Source organism: Myzus persicae, unplaced genomic scaffold (assembly GCF_001856785.1).
Source record: "Myzus persicae strain clone G006 unplaced genomic scaffold, MPER_G0061.0, whole genome shotgun sequence".
In the NCBI taxonomy this organism is placed as follows: Eukaryota; Metazoa; Arthropoda; class Insecta; order Hemiptera; family Aphididae; genus Myzus; species Myzus persicae.
The window spans coordinates 323,138-340,568 of NW_019102620.1; the positions used below are offsets into that span (position 1 = coordinate 323,138).

The 17,431-nt window shown below is 38.0% G+C and overlaps 1 protein-coding gene across 4 annotated transcripts in view; it reads right to left on the bottom strand.

The window, feature by feature from the left end:
* The window catches only part of LOC111032761, a 69,402-nt gene that overhangs the window by 18,324 nt on the left and 33,647 nt on the right, over window positions 1–17,431 (bottom strand). For 3 of the 4 annotated variants that reach the window (XM_022313213.1, XM_022313211.1, XM_022313212.1), the window contains exon 2: window positions 8,091–9,396. In XM_022313213.1, the coding sequence (XP_022168905.1) occupies window positions 8,091–9,386 (1,296 nt within the window). In that variant the 5' untranslated portion in view covers window positions 9,387–9,396. Of the gene's footprint in view, window positions 1–8,090; window positions 9,397–16,663; window positions 16,936–17,431 lie in introns of those variants that run through there. The other variant, XM_022313214.1, reaches the window with a different exon arrangement.

Sequence of the window (17,431 nt, forward strand, 5' to 3'; positions counted from 1 at the left end):
AAGGAGATATAATGTTTCAAAACTTAAAATGCTCGTAACCTAGAGCAAAATTAAGAAAAGTTTTTTTGTGTTAAATTACACAAACGAACAAGTTAAATGTCATCTTAGTCAAATATCTTGAAATATATTCAACGTTAGATTTATTTCGTTAAACGTACAATAATAGGTATAGGAAATAATAATGACTTATACAATGCTTTTGATAAAACATTTTTTTTCAACTTATTTTAAAATAAAATTATGGATACCATATAAATATGCATTTGCTATGTATAAATTTCTTAAAAATGGTAATCATGTAAAAGTTTCAACATTGAATTCTCTGTAACACAATAAGAAAGGGCCGTACTATGTACTGGGTAAAAAAGGAATACTAGTCACTAGACCGCCGGAAAGAAAAAAACGTGTATAGACACTTACCGAGAAACTCGCAATAATATATTTTTGATTATAATATATAGCTACTAGCTTGACAACAAAAGCTTTAATTTTAATCGAGGCACGTGGCAACCGCAGTAAAGCATCCCTGCAGGTGCAGGTACATGGCAAGTTTTGACGAAATTACTATGGGTACAAAACGAACACAGTGCAACGAACAGCACGTACAAAATGAAATATTGTGTTATAATTTTCCAATGCCCACGACAGTGTACTGGACTGTATAAGCGGAGAGACGAACTGCAAGCCAGAAGACTGCAGATACATTTTTTATTATATGCTATAAACTTTACGATTAACGTAGCACACAAATTGTCCAACCACTATTTTTATTTACATAATAATACAATACATATTTGTAGTAATTCCTATAAGACCAGTGACGGGTGAACAGTCAGCTAACGCACAAGATTAGATAACGCGAGGCGGCGTGTTTGTGTAACACATTTCTGACTGCTGTTCCTCCTGTTTCAGCAGCAACAGCAGCACATGTATATCATGATATTATACGCAGCATAGCGTTTTATGATATATTGTGTTAGTATATAAAATATATTATTTTGTAATGTTACGCACATGCGTATGTAATAATGGTACATCACAAAATGATCGGAGATCTAAAGGTTATCGTAATTTAGAACTCTGGACGAAAATAATACAGCCCAACACACCGCGCCAGCGCGCTTAAAATCTGGTTCGTTCAATACACCGGAGTTAAAATCCGAGGTCACCGACGACGATTTGTCGCAACAATTTCACAGAAACTACTATCAACTACAATTTCCACTCGAACGGTACGTCGTTTAAAATTAATACGTTGCTATAATTTAAAAAAAAAACTGAAATTATATTCAAAACAAAATCTAAATAATAGGTAATAATTACGTATTATACTGAGTTGTATAAAAGAAGCCCACCGGCATGCTTATAGCTATGATGATGTGTTAGGTTAACTGTCGATTTTATGGCAAACGAATTTCGTTTACGCGATTGTTGGAGGTGCAGCATTGTACGAACTGCAATCGGAAGTGCGAAATTTTAAACAGTTTAGAGATTGCACTGCGTTTCTTAAGAAATGTAATGCAATTTACAAGGAAACGGTGTAGGTATTATTATTTCTCGATTTCTCAACAATCTCGCAATCCCGCCACAAATGCAGTTAACCGCGATAACCCTACAAAAGCAACAGGACGGACACGCGCTTTTTTCTACAAGAAAACTGTACTCATACGTTATACTAGGTATGTTGAAACGCCCAACAGACGAGCGGAACGGAAAATGAAATCCAATAAACTCGTATAGGCGTACACCGGTTAGGCGGCCGACGTTAAGTGCCAGAAAATTGAGTACATTTATAAATTGAAAACAATAATATTATTATTATATACCTCGACTACGTACGCGAATGGTGGCGGTGGTGGCAGCGGCGCTATTGTAATATCGTCCTAATTAGATTATAATTAAGTCCCGTCCAAGTGTTTTCACAACTGTGTTTACCGCGTGTATATTATTCGTCTACAGCTAATAACGCACGAACGACTGTTGACGAACTCACGGCCGCGGATATACTCCTCGCGCACCGAACGGACCATTAGTAGGTACCGCCACCACTACCACCACTACTACTGCTGCTGCTGCTGCTGCTGCTGCTGTTGCTCCTGCTGCTGCAACTATGGTTGTGTTATAATTTTTATGCCCATACCGCATTATACAGTAGGTACTATACATAATAACATCATGTACATAAATTGATAAACGCTGCAGCACACCAACGGCGACGAGCATTGAAATGTGTTTTGCAAGCTGCGACCGACCGTTCGCTGCAAAACCGTTTTCGAAGGACGCGACGACAACGTGACAGCAGTACGCGTAGGTAAATCATATAATAATCTAGTAAATTATAAACTATTTAAATATCTGTAATCATTTTTAGTATACCACTATGGTGGCCACGGGCTAAATCTAAATAGACGTTTTCACTTTAGTTCGTGCCAAGATATATATCAAAAATGTCTTCAGCCCAAAAATTATATTATATTCATATAGTTATTTCTTTTTTAACGATTGAATTCCAAGAATATCAAGTCCGAGTATTTGGTACTTCCTACCAAGGCATTTTCCATTCGTAAGATTGAATATTTTTTTTAACAAACAATTGTATTCGATTTTAGACTTTTAGCGGAGCAATAATTGAATTAGTTTAACAGTATGTTTAATTTTTTTTTGTGTCTGTAGATACTTTTTGTAGTAAAAAATAATATGCTAAGAAATTCGACTTTAAGGGAGAATTCTGGTAGAAAAGTGGATCAAATTTTGAGGTCAAAATAATACATTTCCAAATACTTTTCAAAATAATCGGGAAAATAATCTAATGTACCAATAATATCTTTACATTTAAAGTTGACATTATAGGTAAAACTGGAGATTTAAACGAAAAATACAAAATATTGTTATTTTGTTGTGTTTAATAAAAAATTGTATTCGTAGGGGACTTGAATTTTTTCACCATTTGTACGTGTATTATTTACCATTCACAAATAATACATTTTCGAAATATTACAGATCGTGTCACTGCTCAAAATTGTTTTCCCTAAATTTGCCACATCCATTACTTGTGAAGTATTCAATGATGAGGTTACACACCACACCTATAGTACACGTTGACTTTCCCGGTTTTTTTAAAAATTTTGTTTCTCATCTGTAAATTTTCAATGCATGGTAAGGAAACGCCCTTTCGGCATTAGGTCAAGCATTGCTTCACCTACATGATAAAGCGCGCTATATGGAAAATACACCAGCCACCTCCATCCCTCACCGCGGTTTAAAATTGATAGAAACAAGAAGGAGAGGATTTCGTATTATTATTATTATACGGATGTATAGTTTCGTATTTCTTTATGTCGCACGAAGGCTGTATAGAATATATACCTATATTTATATGGCACAAGTCCGCGGTGTATAAACGGTAGTTTCCGCTCCGTTGAGGCAGCGAAATATAGTCTAAATGTTATCGAGTCGTATATAATATACAACAATAGTACATATAACGCACCGCCCCGTCACCGAACCGCGACCCTCCAACGCCGACAGTCTTTGGAACTGCGGGGCCACCACTACACAAAGCTCTGCAGAGGATGGTCGGGGAATGTCTATATTATATAGTATCGACCAACTGAAAGCTCGTACGTCATATCCGGGCTTGCTATAAGTATAATATATATAACTGTAGTGAGCCGACCATCAACTGTTCTATATTATTATATTATATCAGATTGATTTCATATCAAAATTTTAATTTCATTTAAAATTTACGGAAAAATATTACACTTTTTTACTCGATATTGCAGAAATGTGTTATAAAAAAATAAAAATCACGGTGATTACATAACAAATATTACAATAAAATTGAAATGAAAAGTCTTAAATGTATAAGCTCCCAGGTTACTCACGAAACCAGTCTCAGGACGAGACTCCATAATAATATTACGGCAATAGCTTCCGGGAAAGCTCATATGACCGATCACTCATTATATTATTCATATTGTATAAATTACGTAGAACACTGCAGAGTTAACTGGACCTCTCATTAAGTGATCGTGTGGCTGCTCCGGTCAATTTATATGGAACACAAATATTTGTTGTGAGTTTTTTAATTATGGGGCAGGGTACGATTGGTTTGCAACAAGTGTATATGTGACAAGAATTTGCCACCAACAACCTGGGTGGCCACCCATCCGGGAACAAGTGGCACCGGTCGGTGCTGGCAGTCAGAGCACATTAGTAACTGAAGCCAGACATCGTGCTACACCAAGCCACAAATATTTATTTGCATATTGCGTAAAAAAAAGTTCATTATTATTTATATGGGTCACAATGGGAATAATTCATTATTAGTGTATGTAGCTTATTGAAACGTCAGTTATTCAAGACACCCTTTAAATCGTAATAAAGTCCCTCTAACTGGAAAAGATATAATACATAATACCTAGGTAATGAAACATAAGAGACTAACTGCGGTTTACTTTAAACCTATATAATATCAACGGCATGTTTATTTTTTTTTCATTTCATTGCAGAGCGGGACGAAATTGAAATAAAATGTCCCTGCCGGGTCTTTTGAAAGGCCGTGTGAAAAGATAATAAGAAGATGACTGCACGACAACAGAGCAGGTGTAAGGACAATATATGATATAATAGATTGGAAGTATTTTTTCGACTGTGCAGTGGTCAATGAGAAACACACAACGACTGTCGAACACAACACTAAATGACGACGATAAATGCGCACGACATGCAATTTTGCGTCAGAACGTGCACGCCAAATGATGACCGGATGGCAAACGCGCAAAATAAAAATAATTTTTAATCGATACAAATATATGATAGCGATAGAATATTATATACGTATCTATAGATTTTAACGGATGAATGTTAAAAATAATATTTTTTTCAATACAATATAATACGTAGATACCATACGTATGTACGAGTGATAAAATAGAAAAAAATTACCGACATTGCAATGTACATGTATAGGTAACCTATAATATCTGCAGTTATTGTATATTATAATATACTGAGCAGATAGTCTGATAAAATACGAACCGTGAACGTTAACTGTTGCTGAATATTTATTATATATTAATGTACCTACGCCCGACACATTATTGGTACTCGATATTTTTAAGGTTATATTCCACACACCCTCTTAAATTCCCGGTAAACTTCTTATATTGAAAATCACTTACCTATATATAATATGTATAAATTAAACGCACCACGGCGGTATATAGGTGTGCATTGTATAATATATACGATATGCATAAAAGATATGTACACGCGAGTAACTAAGCGATGTCCTTCACAAATCAAAATAATAATGACATTGTGAGTATACAGCATGACCCATCGTGCACTCCCAGACTTGGTATAATAATGTGACCTGCCAATTTTTTTAATCTGATCATCGGCCTTTAGCGGCTTAGCAGTTAATGTTGGGATTGTAAGATCAATAATGTCGTAAGGTTAATCTGGTATAATATATAATAATATAATTTAATAACTATAGGTGTTCGTGTGGACAACAGATATTCTAAAAGCTTTGTTAATCTAAAAACTGAAGTCACAGTATACCAACAGATATTATAAAATAAAAAATTACTCTACGTTTATATTTAACTATCTAAACATGGTAAATTAAAAAAAATTAAAATCAAAATGTTGTGTAGACTAAGACATTATACTAGCCAATTGTATTGAAGTCTTTTAAAAAGAAAAAATACCCGCGTGTGTGGTCTGTCTTATGCAAATGTACAACATGGCAAATTTGTGTTTAGAAGACTATTATTTTAGAGTGGATTTACCTATTAACAAACTTATAAGGAATATATTCTACGTTTTCTCATTGATTTTTTACGAATTTTTGAATTGAACTATTTTACATACTCGTAACTTACTTGAAAATTAAAATATTGTAAAATAACATAACATGATGAAACACGGATTACGCCCTTACCCTTAAGTTTGATAATAGGTCAATTTTATTCGTTCTATTATTAGGTTATTATACACAATTTAAACAGCTGAACACAAAAATATGCAATGTTGTATGTTTGTAATATGGAGACAACGCATTCCCTTTCCCGTTTCACTGCAGTCGCGTGTACAATACGCGTACGTATCATTACGAGCGATTTTAGAATTACATTATTAAGTTCGTACACGATATAGCTTCTTCAGTGGTCCCTGAACACAAACTTTAAAATCTAAATAAAAAAACGCAAGGCTATGAAACAGGCCTTAAAGAAAAAAAATATCTGGAGTTTGATTAACTAAATTCGTAAATGTTTAACCAATGAAACATAAAATTAAAATTAGGTGCACACACATATTACAAAAAAAAACTAATTTTAGGATATAAACAAATATTATACACAGTCGTGAGATCAATTTGTACCTAGGTAAACCTAAAATAATAAATATTAATACCATAAATGGTACTATTTAGAACTGAAAACTGCTAATGCATATTATACACTCTCAACTGCGAGTCAATTCATAATCGAGAGAAATGCACATCATTCCGCAAGTAATTTAGTTATCTTCTTTGAGTCTATTAAATTAGTTTGCCATAACTATGATCTTTATTTTATTACATACATTATTATCAAAGAAAGACTCAAAAGCCTTTATCAAAGTAATTAACTTCAACTAAAACTCACAATAAACCAAATTTATTAGTTAAAGCCTAAAGAATATTTTCATAAAGTTTATAGCGTATAGGTTCCTTAAATTAATTTTGTTTAATTAAATGCTTAATAAAATGTCTACCTAATGAAAATTTCGATTTTTTAAGATATTTTTTACGTCAGGATGTATCTGATAATAAATGCAAAATGTATATAACTATTCTGTATAAAATCTTTATTCTTAAAAATACTCATTAGGCACCAATGTAATCTCCTTGTTATAATGAATTGGAGAAGTATACTACTACATATTATGGCTTCCAACAACATTCAATACTTCAATATTTTATATTTATTTATTAGTGATTAATAATTGTAATTGAATTAATTTGACACATCGTATGCATTGTATAAGAAATCCTTAAGTTATGTATAACATTTAAATGATTCTGCACGTAGGTATATGATATTACATTAACACACCTATAGTCTATACTGGCGTGTAATTCGTCATAATAACTATTGGAAAATCGTACATTATGTAACAGATTTATTTAGAATTAAAATGAACGATACTATCTATATTCTATATACACGAGTAGAATAGTAACGTATTTTATTAATACAAATTGCCTTCAATAGTTCAATTGATGGATCACATACGGTGCTCAAAAACATTGTTTTATCCTTCACCTTCGTACTTTTATATATTATTTCAATAGTGGCGTTATCGTTACCTGTCTGACAAAGATTTTTTCGTCGGGGCGAGAACTTAATACGCGTGAGAGCACTGTATGAATAGTAAGTAGCCAACTATAAGGACTAGGAGTATATGGATATTAACTTTGGCAAACATCTATGGGGGTAAAATAAAATAGAGGCGCTAATGTTGGTACTATGAATATTTCAGCGGAAATTGCAGCAATTTCGAGCCTAAGATCATAAACACTGGTGAGTTATTATTCATTTTCTTGAAGCATCTTTTAGCACTGCACATGCACAAAAGCTTATTTGTGATTAGTATGATAGCATATCATTTACGACATAGTGCGGTTAATTAAAAATTAAATAAATAATAATAATTCCTACTTAAGCTCTTATTTTAATTCTCAATTATATTTCTTGTGAAATGTAAAGAAATAAAAATAATGATTAGAAAAATTAATTTCCACTATATCAAATACCGTGACAGTTTGCCCTACATCCCGTCCAATTTATTTCATCTCTGATGCAGGCGAAATAGAGACTTTGGGGCCTGATCTAAGCTTCAAACTGTAAAACGTGTTCCGAACGCGTTAACAGTAATAATATTTTATGAAAAAGTAATGGACACTGTCGCTACTACCTGCTGCAGTACTATAAAGTGTATTATTATTAAACTTATATTATCACATTTAATTACTCCCCGACATATATTGCATTTCTCCGTTATTCTGCATAATATTATGAAATGTATATACATACCTCTGTGCCGTCGACCGCTGAGCCAGGAGCGTCGGACGCGCCCACCCGGTACCGGCGGCGGTTGGAGCCGTTTGAGGGGAACACGCCGCCCACCGGTGGCACGTGGTGATTCGTCTCGTGTACGGTGAGACTCTGCTTGATATCGGCAGAGAAAGAACAGTGCGAGCACTTGTACGTGCCTGGCGCTATGGTGCTGTGGTTGCGGTTGTGCCGGTCCAGATTCCACTTGTACGGCGTCCGGAAGTCGCAGTCGTCGCACTTGATCATCGGCATCGTGTGGTACTTGACGTGCTTGGTGTACCGAGCCCGCATGTGAGTCACGTAGTTGCACTTCATACACCGGAAGAATTTCTTCTTCAAGTGCGCCGACTTCTCGTGCCTGTTGACCAGCGTCCGGCTATGGCTGCCGAACGGGCAAACGGAACACCGGATGAAGGTCACGGACGGCTTTTCCACTTTGTACTTCTTTTGCTGTAGTTTCTTGGGCGGCGGTAGTGGAGCTGGGGATGGCGTTGGGGATGGCGATGTTGGCGGTGCTGTTTGCAGCAGTGAGGTCACGGGCACACGGTCGTCCGCGTCCACTGAACCGTCGTCATCTTCGCCTTGTTCATCTTCTTCGTCCTCGTCTTCGTCCTCTAGTTCTTCTTCTTCGCCGGCCTCTTCATCATCCAGCTCTTCTTCTTCTTCGACTCCGGCTTCCGCCTCGACTTCAGCTTCCTCTTCGGCTTCAGCTTCAATTTCTTTCGCATCTTCGCCCTCACCCTCGCCCTCGCCCTCTTCGTCAGCACTGACCGGGAGCACCTCCTCGACGTCCACGTCTTCTACAATCACCAGCTTGGCCAGATGCTGGTCCGTAAACTTTTCGAAGCGCTGCACCCGGATACGGACAGGCGGCACTAGAAGCGGCTTTCCGGACTCGTCGAATCCGTGGTTTTTCTTGCTACCTTTGCTATCCACTTGGTGCACCATATGCACGTGTCGCTGCAGCTTCTGGCTGTGCTTCGACGCGTACAGACAATGTGAACACTCGTACACTTTTAGTCGTTCGGCGTGTACGTTCTTCTGGTGGTGCAGGAAACTGCGTGGGTTCTGGGTGTAGTACGCGCACTTGCCGCAAGCGTAGTTCCGCTTGACCTTACACTGGGGCAGCGGGAGTTTCGAGTCCGGCAACGTCGACGAGGACGGTGCGGACGAAGACGATTGCTGTTGAGTATATTTCGGCTTCGGCCCGGGCTTTTGGCGGTGCAGGTTGCCCGAAGAACTGGTAGACGGAGACGGCGAGGCCGTCTTCGCCATTTTAAAGTACCTGTGAATCAAAAAAAAAAAACGTCATTTATCAGTTGACCGAATCGTTGTGCAGTGGACATGGTAATACCATTGACTATTGAGTGTAATATTATATTGTATATACTCAATGGTATTACACAATAATTAATACTCGACAGTCAACCAGCCGCGTTATCATATATTATTCTATTAATAAATATACATTATAGGCAGTCATCGGGCGTAAAAAACTAAGAATTCCGCTGGAGCTTACACGACGCATATATACGCGGTATGTGTAGGTCGTCCGCGGATACGACCTTAGCTATATGGCGACAGTACGTACTATGTATAGCGGCAGAGCTGTGGCGGTTATTATTACCCATATAAGAGTCGAGCGTACACATGGCTGACGTCCTGTGCACGCCATAATGCAGTGTTTTGAGTTATTATTACAATATACACAGGGTGTTATGACAACAATATAATATTATACGACTGTCGTCCGGACTCTTTACTGCAAGTAAAATGATCATTTATTATTTATTATTATCAACGAACCGCCGCTGATCGCCGGAAAACATGAAACGAAATCGTATAATACGCGGACATGTAGTAGTATTTTATATACGACGCGCCGCCGGCAGAAGCTGTGCGCCGCCGCCGCGAGTGCTATAAATAACGCGGCGAAGAAGACTGCCCGCTGCTGTTGGTGCAACGCCGCTCGCGCGAAAGTCCCCCGACGACTGCGACGCAAATATCGATGTCAAGGAGGCGCGGCTACGCGTAAAACCTTGGCGTATATTATACACTCGCAGCACCGGCAGCAACACACGACGGTGTACGGCCAACTATATAATATATAAGTGCACATAATATTTTATATATATATCATGTACGTATGTATGTATGTAGGACATGATATCGTTATCGTTATTATTGGTGCGAATACCGCATGCGAGTGCGACGCGATGAGTTTCCGACGGAAATATCTGCCGATGAATCTCGCGGATGAGATGACGCGCGCGACGATGACGGAAACTCGCCGTGGCCGTTATCGTCGCAATTGGATAATTGTCGTGTCCTGAACCTCCTGCGCAGCCTTCGCGGTCCATTTATTATGAATACACTACTGTATATATATATATATATATAGGGCGGGAAGGACACGGCAGCAGTATGGGTAGGACGTGGGTAGATGGATATATACTGTTGCGCCGGGAATCCGAGCCAATATCGACTTTTATCGTTCGATTCCGGCGGTGCTTTTCGAAACGATCGCGATTCTATTAATTGTATTTTCTTTTTTTCACGCCACCGTTACCATATACGAAGCGTAACCAGTTAAATCGATATAGTTGGTATATGTTGAGGTATTAATATTGTAACGCGTCTGCAGCGGGCGGGACACGCGCCCCGCAATGTTTCGACGTCCGAAAGTCGTCAGCTACCTGCCAATATTATACACTATACCTATACAGGCGCATTGTATTATGGTTTACAACATTAAATACAATTTTCTCGGGCAAAATTATTTTCATAAGTACCATTATACGATTTTCCTGAGTCAATTTTTCGAATTGGGATCAAGCGTGTGATGGCGAACACTGGCGATATGGCGAGTGCGCAGGAATTATGTCGATACATATAATATTATCGACGTCAGCGCAATTGTGTAAGTAAAATAAATACAGTATATTAAAACACATCATAAATAACCCACATATCATGGTAGTAATAACATGACGAGTCGAACAAAAGCAGACTATATAGGATCAACATTCTGGGCGGGGGCCGGCTTCATCCCTTATTGTTATTTATAGATGATCCGTAAATGCAACATTTTGAATGAATAAAATAAAATGTATAGATGAATATAATGATAAATTACTTGTGACGCGATATGTCACCGAAACTATAAAATATTTGAGTACAGCAATTTAGTAACTACTTATTTCACATTTATATGATATTAATAGCATCTGCAGGAACCTCAGTAGCTCGTCGACAATAGCCTCAATCGAGGTTACAGCTAGTTCTAATTCGGAGTGTCTAGTTATGCCTAAGACCGGGTTTCCATTAAACCGTGTTGTGTAGTAGAATTTAATATAACAAATAACTTGTGTAGGTAACCAACATTTTTTACTTATGCACGAAACACGACAAACCACAGTGTGTAGTCACCTGGTTTTCGGCTAAAATCTTGTAAGAATGTAAGATGAAAATATAGGTAGGTTAGATATTGAATGTTGGTATCACCGATTACGCATAGTGCTTTGGTGTACCTGGGTACCTACCTATGGGTGAAGATTTTTTTTTATGTAGAAAAGTATTGAAAGTTGAAAGTCAATGGGCACGTAGCTACATAGTTATTTTCATAAAAATAACAAGTAATAAATATTACATTTTACTAGATTATAACTGTAAGCAGCTATTATTGCAGCATTGAAAAACTACCTTATTATTGAATACAATAATAGCTGTATCTAATCTTAGTGACTAATTAATGTATGAGTATAGGTACGATATTGAAGTCTCAAAACCATTTAATTATATGTGCATTGAATTACTAATTATTATAATATAGTCATATCAAAAACAAATCGTTTAGACATTGCGCTATCGCAAAACAAATGTCACCGCGATATACTTAAAATAATATATATATGTCTTATGATACACAATATACCTAGTGAAATGTAAAAGGCAAAAAAATTATGTACAACGAATAAAAAATGAATTTATTGTGTCTTATCAATAAGTTGATTTTTATGACTTTTTAAATTTTGTTTGTGCCTATTATAGTAAAGATATAGCAGCGTTCCACTAGCTTCGCAATTTTGCATTTCATCTGTTTTCTTATCTTTAATGGACTAGAAACCATCATTCAAACAGATATAGAATGTAAGAAATTATAATATATTACCATATTATTAGTTCACTGGAATATACTTTATATAATATGTATTTTTATTTTTTATTTTTTTATTATTTAAGAAATAAAAACATCTGCAGCCGTGGCCATTGGTCTGACAGTAACAAATCGTTATATTATTAAATTCGATACGCTTATCATATGCTTAACTAACATTGCTTAAACTAAGGTATAGTTCACATTTTGCTGTATGTATTACATTTTTTAGATACTTAAGAAGACTTCGCACTCGCATGTGGTGTCAGTTATGAGCATTTTCATATCTTAATATATTACTCCTGACTCACTTAAAAATTAAAATATAGTAAAAACAGATAATATTCTTACTTAGAGGCTTGATAGTAAATAAATTCACTCTAATGTCAAAACAACACACCATTGAAAGTGGTGAACGAAAATTTGCTACGTCGTACGTGTAAAACGGAGCAACACATGTGGGTATGACGTCATCTTAATTATTTTATTAATCGCTGAAGAGTGAAGACAGTATCATTTTCTACCCACTTGATGTACGCGCCGCATTCAGGATAAGAAAAATCCGAAAAGGTCACGTCGGGCAGCCATTGGGCCATATCAAATGTCATTATGAGCAATGAGCATACCCTAAAGTAAGGAGCATTGAGCTATATATTATGTTATAATATTTGTTCGCGCGTCGACAGCGGTTTCGTGATCGAGGCGGTTGCGATTTACACGTCATTCTGGTCGGAGCGAGAAGAAACGACGATCGCGGCCTACTAATAATAAAGTATTACACTGACACCGTGTGTTCCACGAAACACTGCGGTCCGTATTCCACGTAACTATGTGGTCCGTGTACATAATTGTCTTATTATTCACCAAATCAAATAATATCATAATCTCATAATATTATCATAATCATGTACTAGTATAATGAGATCTGAGATCATCATACTATAATAATTAAGAGTACGCCCCACCCGCATGTGTTGTCTCCGTCTTACCAAACGTACAATATAGCAAAAACTGTTTTGCTCGAAATAGAACTCAAGGTGTAGTCCAAGCTAAGCAACCCAATTTTCACAATATAAACAAGAGAACATTTACTGTGCAACATCGTCTTTATTATTACGGTATCACAAGTTCAAAAAAAGTTAGTATTGTTCAAAAACTCATTATTTCAAACTTAAATAACTTCTTTTGTAATTGTGATATCGAAAAAATAAAAACGATGTTTCACAGTAAATGTTCTCCTCTTATTAGTATGAAAATTTGGTTGCTTAGCTTGGACTAAAGCTAGAGTGGTTCTATTTCGCGCGAAACAGTTTTTGCTATGTTGTACGTTTGTAAGACGGAGACAACACTTGCGGATGCGGCGTCCTCTTAAACGACTTTACTAGTCACATTTAAATATAACTAACTGACTCACAGAGAAGTGGAATATTTTCAACTATATGGTATAGGTAGGTACTGTGAAAACCACACACAGTTTACACGGAATACAGAAACAGTGTAATAACACCTGCAGGTCCCCCTATTACGAAGACGTTATCTCCATCTCACAAATGTACAACACAACAAAAACTGTTTTGAGTTGGACGATTTTACTCAACATGTATTTAAAGTAGAATTACCAAATTTCTTCAACGTTCAGGAAAGAATTTCATTTGTGACGCGAATTTTTAATTTTTTTCATAACGCACTAACCAATCATTTTTAATAATTAAATTAAAAAACCTAATGTTTGCAACTGGAAACTTTGATTGTATTTTTGCTATCTAAATAATAAAAATTCTTTTCGTCGCGGATAAAGTTCTTCTCAATACGCTGTGAAATTTTGGTCATTCTACTATAAATACAGAGAGAGAGCATTCCACACAGTCCCAAGCAAAACAGTTTTTGCAATGTCGTACATATTTTGTAAGACGGAGAAAACACATGCGCGGGTACGACGGCGTTCTCATAAGTCTTAATACTATCAATTTACGACGTTTTTCTCGGGCTGTAAAACGATTTCTGGAAGAAGCCTCGCCGCAAATCCCGGTGGTCGAAAACCCACCGATAATAATAGCCACAAGCTGCGCGCTTACGGTCGAAAGTTAATCGCACGTGGCGCGTCTCACTTGCAGAAGCAGAGAAAGTTAAACGTGAACGCGTAATTAATAAAAAAAAATCATCGTCGCGATGCACATAATATTATTTTATTATTATAACGTGAGTTATTTGTCATCGTCGTCATCGTCGTCGTCGTCGTCGTCAGTGTGTACAACAATGTACATAGGTAATATAATAAATTTGGCTACAACGCGGCTGTGATTATTATTATTATTATTATTACAACGACAGTTCGCGGACTGACGGTTATTTATGTTTTAATTATACGAGACGAATGGTTTGCGCGAAAAACGAAATAGGTATATCGTTTCGACGGTATAAGTAGTATCCATAAGAACGAAAAAAGAGAGAAGCGATTTCGTCGGGCGTTGGCGTTAAAACACCGACCGTTCAGAAAAACGGAAACGTCCGAATTCGGGGTACGGTAACGAACAACAGTGTGACAATGCACTAAACCGGCCGCATGAATATTCTACCGCACCGGCAGTGGCACTGTTTCGCAACACTACAAACAATATTGCTATTTACCTAACTACATGCATAGGAAGGCATTACAATACACTCGGGTAAGTCATGACGTATATATACGGGAATATCGTGTGTATGGACAGCGTCGAGGTGCCGGCGGCTAAGGTATTTTTTTATTTTTTGTTTTAAAGCGTATTATGTGCTTTTCGAAACGAAATCCTGCAGCGAGCACGTCGTACATATGTGTATAATATGCGAGACTGGACGCCGACTTTCTCTCGCCGAAAAAACAATGTGCGGCGGTCGAGGATGGCCAGATGACGGACGATCAACACTCGACCGCGCGGTGACGAAACAGCGCGCATCACTTACGACGACGATATCGATCCACATAGCGTCGTTCTCTGCGTGTCGGTTGTATACATTCTATACAGGCTATATTACATTTCTAATAACCAATTACATATTATACTACCTATAGGTTATAGTTGTATGGTTGTATAGCAGTGACGGCGGCGGTGGTGGAGGAGGAGGTGGGGTTGGTAACGGCGGTATTCGACATACTCTTGTGCAGTAAATAAAAACAGACGACTTCTACGCGCGGCCATTGGTCGGATTTAAGTATAATAAAAAGTCAAGGCCCCGTCCGAGTACAACATATTATATATTGTATTAAACAAGTCGAGTATATTTTTAATTCAATAAAACGAAATACTACCATACGCACTGGCGGCGCGTGTGTATAATGTGTGTACAGCCAGGACCCCAACCGCCCTGGTAACGGCGTATACTATTATGCATATATTATACACCTATATAGATACACCAACATATATTATTATTATTATTATTATTGTTATTATAATAAACAACAACAACAATATATTATACGAGACCAACCATGAGCCCCTTTCCCCTTTTCCCTCTCCCGCACACAACCCGTTCGTCGAGTCAAATTTATTTCGTTACGATCATCATCGGAGGTAACCCCCTCACCGTTATAATAGTCGCGGCCTATAAGATTAGTAAAAAAGAGCAGAATGCAGAGCTGCTACAGTGTCCATGTTATAATATTATAACGTCGAGTAACACACATACGACGACAGTACCTACGACACACACACACACACACACACACACACAAACTCGACGATAACGATTAGACAGTCAAACACTGTTATATAATTATATATATATGTACACACACACACCGACGTGCGAAGACATAATAATAATAATAATAATAATAATAATAATAATAATAATGTAATATAATATACGAACGATTATTAAATAGAAAAATATATGTCGAGCGGCGTTCGTGCATAGATAGTGCGTAGTAATAAGTAGTAACTAGCAGTGTACGTACACTACTTAAACATACTATCGTTGTAACGAAATTACCGCCAACATTCGGAGCCGTACTGTACACACGTGCGAGCTAATAAAACGATGTCGTTATGTCGTATTATTTACACGCACTCGTATACCTCACCTTCTGTGTGTGTGTGTGTGTGTGTGTATGCATGTACTATGTAGTTGTGTATTTATGTATGTATGTAGTATAGTAATAATAATATAACAATTAACTATGTATCGTACGTAATCGTTACCTCCACCGACCCAACACACTTACGCCCTACGCGTAATTGATTTAGACGGCGGTATAATATTAATATGATATTATGATATAAGTGCTGTAACCAAATACGCGGTTACGCTTTGAGATATTTTCGAGTTATACTACCTAAACAATGTGGTCACTCATCATAATAATATTGTAGATATATAGAGTTATAACGCGTTACAATATAATATTATATTATACCTAGAGGTCTAATGTTGTGATAATATGCACGTGTAACCGCCGAATGACGTTTACAGGTCACGATTTGACGGCGGCGATGATCCGGTGTTGGCGCGAAAAAGAAGACAGCACGAGAAGTAATTAACCGTATGCTATTGTAGTTAGGTACTGCTCCGCGGCAAGGAGAACCGGAAGAAGAACGCAGCAGCGGTGGTGTCGTGGACGACGCACGTGGTATGCGCGCGAGAAAGGAAGAGGCGAGCGAACGGGTTTTCTGGAGCGGACGGAAACGGTCATCGGCGGCGGCGACTAAATATAGGTCTTTGACCTCGCCGACGGTGGTATACGCGCCGCGGACGACGGCGCAGCAGGCTGTGATGGCCCTCGGCCGCCGAAGACACTGCACCGACGACGTCCGCAGACACCGTGACGTGTAGGCGAAATGTGGCCGTGCTTCGAGTGGCGTCCGCGGTGTCTGAACCCGGTTGCTTACAGCCGGTGGCCGCGCTCCGTCATACGCCACGGCGGCCGGGTGTGGGAAACCCGCAGAAGGTCGACAAGACGGACTCGTGGAGACGGCGTTCGCGGTTGACGCGGCTTTTTGGGCACGTCAGTCGCGGTCGACGTATCGAAACATGATCTGGAGCCGAAGAGTCGGCCAGTACCGGCCTCGTTCCACTTCGCGCGCGAGAGCCGCCGACGTCCGCGCGGCGCAGCTTTCCACCGACCGGACAGCCGCCGACCGCCACACACGGCCGGATTACAAAATCTTTGCGCGACGGGCGTTTT